General features: G+C 43.1%; 1 protein-coding gene across 1 annotated transcript in view; it reads left to right on the top strand.

Annotated features, from left to right (window-relative positions):
* Positions 1-428: 428 nt before the first annotated feature.
* ASIC5 (acid sensing ion channel subunit family member 5) overlaps positions 429-9,424 on the top strand; it is a 71,558-nt gene continuing 62,562 nt past the window's right edge. Inside the window, exons 1-2 of the mRNA XM_069743846.1 lie at positions 429-438; positions 4,974-5,292. Of these exons, the coding sequence (XP_069599947.1) occupies positions 429-438; positions 4,974-5,292 (329 nt within the window). The remainder of the gene's footprint in view (positions 439-4,973; positions 5,293-9,424) is intronic.

Raw genomic sequence — 9,424 nt, 5'->3', positions numbered from 1 at the left:
ACGGAGCCACTTACGTGTGAAACCGGCCTTATTGATTTGAAAAGGGGCCGGCGACCCCTCTTCCACCAAGGTATCAACCGCTGTCTGCATCCTGATTAAGCGAATAGTGGTGACATTGGGCGGAGGCAGATGGATGGCAGGCAGGGTGCATCCTGTGGGTCACTATTTCAGCCCTTTGGCTGCCTCTGTCCTAGAGCCAGATTGGAACAGCCAAAGGGCTGGATGTGGCCCTCTGGCTGTTCTTTGCCCAGGTCTGCACTATAGAATTAATTTATGCTATCTAAAACATGCAATTCCAGCAGCTATAGTGGTAATTTGCAGGTAAATAGCATTGCAAAGATATGTGGCAGTTAAATTGGAGCTGCCATGCTTTCTCAGATAAACGGTTGAGCATGTGTTTAAACACTATTTACCTGCATATAACCACTATGGCTGCAGGTAAATAGCATTTTGTTGTTGTTGTTTTTTCTTCAGTATTCAGGTTCTTTTTAAGCTCAGAAAATAAATGTGTGTAATTTTAATTGCAGGGCTACAAATTGGAGTGATGCTCCCTCTTGTGCTTCTGTCAAGCATCACATACACTATCAATTGCCAGAAATTCAATCATCTAAGTAGTTTCTGTGCCTCAGTGCCAACACTAGATCAGGGCTCCCCTCCTATACCACCATTTGCCATTTATAATAGCAGTGTCTCTTTATGTGAGAGAGTAACCTGTGGGACCCCTTTAAAGGGACTCTGTCCCCTGAATTTGGCGGGACTGGTTTTGGGTCATATGGGCGGAGTTTTTGGGTGTTTGATTCACCCTTTCCTTACCCGCTGGCTGCATGCTGGCTGCAATATTGGATTGAAGTTCATTCTCTGTCCTCCATAGTACACGCCTGCGCAAAGCAATCTTGCCTTGTGCAGGCGTGTACTATGGAGGACAGAAAATGAACTTCAATCCAATATTGCAGCCAGCATGCAGCCAGCGGGTAAGGAAAGGGTGAATCAAACACCCAAAAACTCTGCCCATATGACCCAAAACCAGTCCCGCCAAATTCAGGTGACAGGTTCCCTTTAAGTGTTAGTAACCTGGTAAATTTGCTCTTAAACCACTATAGCTATGTCTCAGTCCAAATAAAATTTGTTTAATCTAAAAGTATTTAAAATAAAATAAGTGCACAGGTAATTTTGGTGATATTTTTTCTGTTTTTTGTTTCCTTAAAAAAAAGTTTTAACAAATATTTAGCATAAAGTAAGCTTTCAATTCTTTTTTTTTTTTTAACGTTTTTAATGCGGTTTTTATCATGTGTAACTGTAGCCTAATGTGTACAATATTTTTCTTGATGCCATCTGCATATTATTTTAGCTTATTACCACTTAAAGATGAAGGAAATTTCATGTTTTGTCTTCTTGCATTCAATTCCACTATTGTCGTCAATGCCTACTTTACAATAGCATACTTACCATATCGCCTTTCCTCCACACGCAATAAATATCCCCAGGTCCTTGGAAGGAATAAGTCGTTTGCCAGTCCTTTGTATTGGCCACACATCTACTTATTATTATTATTTATTTATATAGCACCATTGATTCCATTGTGCTGTACATGAGAAGGGGTTACATACAAGTTACAGATATCACTTACAGTAAACAAACTAACAATGACGGACTGATACAGAGGGACGAGGACCCTGCCTTTGCGGGCTTACATTCTACAGGATTATGGGGAAGGAGACAGTAGGTTGACGGTTGCAGGAGCTCCGGTGTTGATGAGGCGGTAGCTCCGATGGTGATGAAGAGGCAGCGGGGTCAGTGCAGGCTGTAGGCTTTCCTGAAGAGGTGGGTTTTCAGGTTCTGTCTGAAGGATCCGAATGTGGTTGATAGTCGGACATGTTGGGGCAAAGAATTCCAGAGGATGGGGGATATTCGGGAGAAGTCTTGGAGGCGGTTGGGTGAGGAGCGAATAAGTGTGGAGGAGAGAAGGAGGTCTTGGGAGGACTGGAGATTACGTGAGGGAAGATATCGGGAGATTAGTTCAGAGATATATGGAGGAGACAGGTTGTGTATGGCTTCGTAGGTCAGTATTAGTAATTTGAACTAGATACGCTGAGGGAATGGGAGCCAGTAAAGAGATTTGCAGAGGGGGGAAGCGGAGGAGTAGTGAGGAGAGAGATGAATTAGTCGGGCTTATACTTATATATGAGATCTTCCCTGAAACGTCTTTTTTCTAAGCCAAGCATCCCCATCTTTTCCAACCTCTCGTCATAGGAGAGGCCTTCCATCCCAAGTAATAATTTAGATCCTACAAAAAATAGGAGAAAAGCAGACACAAGTAAAATTCAATAAACTTTGTTGGGAACATATAAAACAAAAATATAAAACCTGATTAAAAGGAGATGTTAAAACAGAGGTAGACTTCACAGAGAATGCCAGTATTACAACGCCATAATTACCATAAATACATGTACAAAAATATATAATAATAAAAAGCTGTCTCATAAATAATAGCTGAAAATGATATTGAAATATTGGGAGACACATTAGACAATGATATATATTATATATGCATGGGTTGTACATAGTATTGCCACCATTAAACCCAGGGATACACATATCCATGAGAATAAATCTTTGTTAATATTGAGGGAAATAAAGCAAAACAGCCCAGTGTGTTGAGGAATCTTTCCTATAGGAAGTTACTTAAGGCTATGACTGACAGGATTCCAAGTGTGTTATGTATAAAGCACACTTACTATAGCATATTGATTACAAAGCACATTATATATATAGGGGGCATGGCCCCCGACAAGAGCAGATCCTATCCAAAAATAAAAAGTGGAACAAGTCCTATATAAATACAACTAAATAATTAAGCAGTAGCCATACTAGAAAAAAGGCATGCCAAAGTGAAAGTCATACCAGAGAAGAACACCCCTGACGCGCGTTTTGTGTATGGCTTCAAGACTTGTTTCTGTAACATACAATTGTGTAGACATCGCTGCTGTAATTTGTTGATCACACTTATTCAGATCAGAAGATTTTATTGACCTTCCATTAGTGTTATTAGGCCTGTACTATTAGTATAGGAAGTGCATTGTAGCAACGCAGGCAGCTTAACAACTGGATTATGCACAAGTAAGAAGTTCTCCACCCACACTGGGCTTCCTATAAAACTACATCTATACTTACACATCACATCAATTCATCATTTTCTTCTTTGCAAAATGGACCAACCAAATAAGTCAAATGTGCATCATGAAGGTAGTATGAAAGCCTTAAACTTAAATAACCCTGTATTTATGAAGTGATTATAGCAGCCTCACATTTATTATTTATTTCTATGAATATACAATGATATGATACTGCAGGTCTTCTAAATGTAGCATTTCATCTTGGTCAAGAAGACACTGTGCTAAAAATTATACTGATCTGTTAAATTTGTTATACTTGATATTTGCGGTATGTAGAAATTATGATCAAAGCTAATAAACAGAACTTCATTTATGGCTATATATCTTGTTTGCATAGTATTCTAATTATGGGGTTTGGCTATATATCTTGTTTGCATAGTATTTTAGTTATGGGGTTTTTGTATCTTTTGAGCACATATCTTAAACATGTCTGAGAGATGCGAAGAGTGGGCTCCTCATGCAATGCTTCATTAGCTTTATTTAATTACTTCTAAGAAAGATCCAAATGGACTGAACACTTGGAGCTTATAAAATAGCTGTATTATCGTCATGTATTCTGACTGTCTAAACCTGGAGACTAAGGGTACCGTCACACAGTGCAATTTTGATCGCTACAACGGCACGATTCGTGACGCTCCAGCATCGTAACAATATCGCTCCAGCGTCGTAGACTGCTGTCACACTTTGCAATGTACGACGCTGGAGCGATAATTTCATGACGTATGTGCGATGTAGAAGCCGTTGGTTACTATGCGCACATCGTACACGATATATGTTACACCATGCGATCATGCCGCCACAGCGGGACACTAGACGACGAAAGAAAGTTTCAAACGATCTGCTACGACGTACGATTCTCAGCGGGGTCCCTGATCGCAGGAGCGTGTCAGACACTGCAATATCATAACTATATCGCTCGAACGTCACGAATCGTGCCGTCGTAGCAATCAAAATTGCACTGTGTGACGGTACCCTAAGATAACGATTTAAGGGTTTTCTCAAAAACTCAAGTTATTTCCTATTGATAGGATCCTGAGAATGTGGCCTCCAAAACCCTAAGAACGTTTTTTGCTCCACCTCCAGTTTATTTATTTTTTATAGAACTGCTGGACAAAGCTCAGTACGGTGCCCAGATGTTTCCAGAAGTCCTGTAGAAAGTGAATGGAATGGAGACTGGGCATGCGCACCTCTACACCATTCAAGAAAGGGCACTGCCAAGCCCAGTTGGCAGGATCACTGGGGGTCTCAAAACTAAAACCCACAGCGAAAAGCAAGTAATCCTGCAGTACATCCTGCGAATAGGAGATTACTTGTTATTGTGGGAAAACTACTTTATTAACAATATGGATAAGGCAATATGTCTTCAGTTGGATTACTATGACGGTGACAAGTTCTTCACTGGCACCCTTGACTATAACTGTGCAGTTCATATTCATTTTGCACCAGAATTAGACTAACTTACCAGAAATTCCTTTGGTGGACTCTGATACAACAGTGGGCTCTAAAGACTGACCTGGAGCTGAGTTTGGGGCAAATTACTAGGGTTGAATTTTTTATGGATTTTATTAATAATATCAATATATGCAATGTCAATAGCAAATACTTCAATGTGATTGCAAGCATACATTACCATGAAGGGTGGGCGCTCAGAATTATTTTCTTTGATGGGCCCTATGATCCCTAATGATACGAGCATTTAACTCATAATGTCAGTTATGTGTTGTGTTATCGTTTTCCAACCGTGTATCAGTATTATAGACAGACTCTATAAAATAATGGTAATTATCACTTTTCTTTTAGCCTTCTGGAATAAGATACATTCCTATTTTAGAAAGCATACAGCTCCATGTGTAGAAGATCGTCGGAAGTTTAACCATGATTTTGCTGTTTCCACCTCCTTCCATGGATTGCATAACCTCGTAAAAAGTAATTCTGGACCAAGTGGGCAAATCCGTAGAGTGCTCTGGATTGCTGTGGTCATGATTTTTGTCATTGCAGCCTTAACACAAGTCTATATTCGAGTTATCAATTATTTCAGCTGGCCGACAACTACTTCAGTGACTGTTCAATATATGGACAAGATTGAATTCCCTTCTGTGACATTTTGTAATTTAAACAGGTAAATGTACACTCTTCTAATCTTCTCATCAATGTAACAATTGTTGTTGATGAATTCTAAGACATTTAACATGCATTTTATTAGCTTATCGTATTAAATCACATAAGTGATTAATGTTATGCATGGATGTGGAGCAATCAGAGCACGAGAATAATGAGAATCATTTACATCTAAAGAGAAGCATTGTCTGCTATTCAGTGTTGTAACTAGAGTCCCATGGGCCCCAATGCAAAATTTGGACCTGTGCTTCGCCACTGCTGCCTCCCCGCCCCTGCATGGTGATCAGATGTATGAGCCCTTGTAGCATTCTAAATTCTAAAAGACATACAAGTAGCCACTCTCCCCCATTATGTAGTAATGTCTCCCATTTTGGGCTCCTTCCTGGTATATACGTCCCTCATCCTGATCCCATCCTGGTATATAGCTGTGTCCTCCATTCTGTTATATATGTGCCTCACCCTGGTATATATGACCTCCATCCTGGTATGTATATCCCTCATCTTGGAATACAGTATATGTTCCCCATCCTAATGTACATGTCCCCCATACTGGGCACATCCTGGTATGTATGTTATTATGTATATTTGTCCCTTCTCCTGGGCATCATCCCGGTGAATATATATCACCCATCCTGAGTATATATGTTCCCCATCCTGGGCTCAGCTTGGTATATGTCCCCCATTTTGCTGCTGTCCTTTAATGCACTAAAAAAAAAAAAGATTATACTCCCCTTCCCTCCGCTTCCCTGCCACGTGGCGTCTTTTTCAGAAGCCGGCAGGTGACTCAGCGTGCAAGCAGCAGGAGCGCATAACATCACTGCCATGCGACCCCCAGTCACATACATGATGACGTGAGCTGCTGGCTTCTGATTGTCCGGCAGCATGTATTGCAGCGCAATGCACTTCAGCTGAATGTGTGTCCGAGGACGCACACCCAGTTAAGGTTTGCGCTGGTGTCAACGGATCCTATTCCCACACCTACACCTACCCACATTCTACACCTCTGCTGCTACTAGAAAAAAAACTACATATTACAATAAATGTACTGTATGTGTGAGTGTACATATGTATGTATATCTATAATATAACGCTGGGAGCGTCACTCAGTCCGAAGCCTTTATAGACTGCGCAGGCGCAAGCGCCGGCGCAGTCTGGCCCCCACAGAGTGACGCTCCCAGGAGATCGCGGTATGCGTAAGCACTGAACGCATACCGCGATCTCCACCGGAGAGTCAGGGACCGTGAACGCGCCAGGAGGGAGGGTAGGTATATTCACCTGTCCTCCGTTCCAGCGCTGCCTGCGGCTCCGTCTTCCGGCTCCTCTGCTGTGACAGAGTCCAGTCACAAGCAGAGGAGCCGGAGTGTGTGTTCAAGAAAATGGCGCCGGAAAGCGCGGACTGCGCAGGCGCCGATTCCTGCTGCCGGAATCGGCGCCTGCGCAGTCCGCGCTTTCCGGCGCCATTTTCTTGAAGACACACCTGCAGTGGAGCCGGACGATAGGTGAGTATGGTATTTTTTTTTTTTATATGGCAGCAGCATACGGGGGCATATAATACAATAGTGGCGCAGGATGGGAGCAGTACATGACAGAACGGGCGCAGGATGGCAGCAGCACATGACAGAACGGGCGCAGGATGGCAGCAGCGCATGACAGAACGGGCGCAGGATGGCAGCAGCACATGACAGAACGGGCGCAGGATGGCAGCAGCACATGACAGAACGGGCGCAGGATGGCAGCAGCACATGACAGAACGGGCACAGGATGGCAGCAGCACATGATAGAACGGGCGCAGGATGGCAGCAGCGCATGACATAACGGGCGCAGGATGGCAGCAGGATGGGAGCAGCACATGACAGAACGGGCGCAGGATGGCAGCAGCACATGACAGAACGGGCGCAGGATGGCAGCAGCACATGACAGAACGGGCGCAGGATGGCAGCAGCACATGATGGAGACCATATACCAATATAAATGCTCACCACCCGGGCGTAGAACGGGTTCAATAGCTAATATATATATATATATATATATATATATATACATATATATATATATACACAGTTGTGCTCAAATGTTTTCATACCCCAGCCGAATTTTTGCTTTCTTGGCCTTTTTTCAGAGAATATGAATGATAACACCAAAACTTTTTCTCCACTCATGGTTAGTGATTGGGTGAAGCCATTTATTGTCAAACTACTGTGTTTTCTCTTTTTAAATCATAATGACAACCCAAAATATCCAAATGCCCTGATCAAAAGTTTAAATACCCTGGTGATTTTGGACTGATAAAATGCACAGAAATTGACAAATGGGTTTGAATGGATGCTAAAGGTAACATTCTCACCTGTGACCTGTTTGCTTGTAATCAGTGTGTGCATAATAGCTGAGTGAGTTTCTGCGATCCAGACAGACTCTTGCATCTTTTAACCAGCCACTGACATTTCTGGATTGTCAGTCATGGGGAAACGCTAAAGAATTGTCAATGGATCTATGGCAAAAGGTAGTTGAACCGTATAAAACAGGAAAGGGATACAAAAAGATATCAAAGGAATTGATAATGCCAGGCAGCAGCGCTCAAACTGTGATTAATAAATAGAAAAACAGGGGCTCTGTAAAAACAAAGCCATGGTCAGGTAGACCAACAGAAATGCCATCCACAACTGCCATGAAAATTGTTTGCAATGCAAAGAAAACCCTATAAATAACATCAGCTGAAATACTGGACTCTCTGAAAAATAGAGATGTGGCTGTTTCAAGATGCAATATAAAAAGGCACTTGAAGAAAAATGGGCTACATGGTCGTGCCGCCAGAAGAAAGCCATTACTGCGCAAATGTCGCAAAGTATCTCTCTTACAATACGCAAAGCAGCACAGAGACAAGCCTCAAAACATCTGGAACAAGGTAATTTGTAGTGATAAGGCCTATGATGAAAGGAACACCATTCCTACTGTAAAGCCTGGAGGTGGATCGCTGATGTTATGAGGATGTGTGAGCTACAACGGCACAAGAAATTTGGTCAAAGTTTAAAGAAAGATGAATGCAACACGTTATCAGAAAATACTCGGCAAATTTGCAATCATGAGCTCAAAAGCTGCGTATGGGAAGTACTTGGATGTTTCAACATAACAACGATCCAAAGCACAAGGCCAAGTCGACCTGTCATTGGTTAAAGTAGAACAAAGTGAAGGTTCTTGAATGGCCACCTAAGTCTCCTGAACTCAATATCATTAAGTCACTCTGGGGAGATCTCAAGCGCGCAGTTTGTGCTAGACAGCCCAGGAATTTACAGGAGCTGGAGCTGTTTGCCAAGAAGAGTGGGCAGCTTTACCATCTGAGAAAATAAAGAACCTCATCCGCAACTACCGCAAAAGACTTCAAGCTGTCATAGATGTTAGAGGGGGCAATACACGATATTAAGAAATGGAGTATGAAAACTTTTGATCAGAGTAATTTGAATGTTTTTGGTTGTCATTATGATTTAAAAAGAGAAAACACAGTAGATTGACAATAAATGGCTTCACCCAACCACTAACCATGAGTGGAGATAAAGTTTTGGTGTTATCTATATATATAAGAGGCATCGTGATTACTCGCTAATCCCACCCCCTGCACAGTAGCTCCGCCTCCCACCACATCACCACACACAATCCCGCCCCCACCTCATTACCACACACAATCCCACCCCCACTACATCACCACACACAATCCCACCCCCAACACATCGCCACACACAATCTCGCCCTCCAACCCACCACCACACATAATCCTGCCCCCCCACCACATTACCACACACAATCTCACCACCCAACCCATCACCACACATAATCACGCCCCCAACCCATCACCACACACAATCCCGCCCCCCAACACATCACCACACACAATCTCGCCCCCCAACCCATCACCACACACAATCTCGCACCCAACCCATCACCACACACAATCACACCCCCCAACCCATCACTACACAATCACGCCCCCCAACCCATCACCACACACAATCACGCCCCCCACCCCATCACCACACACAATCACGCCCCCCACCCCATCACCACACACAATCACGCCCCTCACCCAATCACCACACACAATCTCGCCCCCAACACATCACCACACACAATCCCGCCCCCCA

Source organism: Ranitomeya imitator, chromosome 1 (assembly GCF_032444005.1).
Source record: "Ranitomeya imitator isolate aRanImi1 chromosome 1, aRanImi1.pri, whole genome shotgun sequence".
Taxonomy (NCBI): domain Eukaryota; kingdom Metazoa; phylum Chordata; class Amphibia; order Anura; family Dendrobatidae; genus Ranitomeya; species Ranitomeya imitator.
The sequence above is the reverse complement of the archived record's forward strand: the minus strand, read 5'-3'. Positions and strand labels throughout refer to the sequence as shown.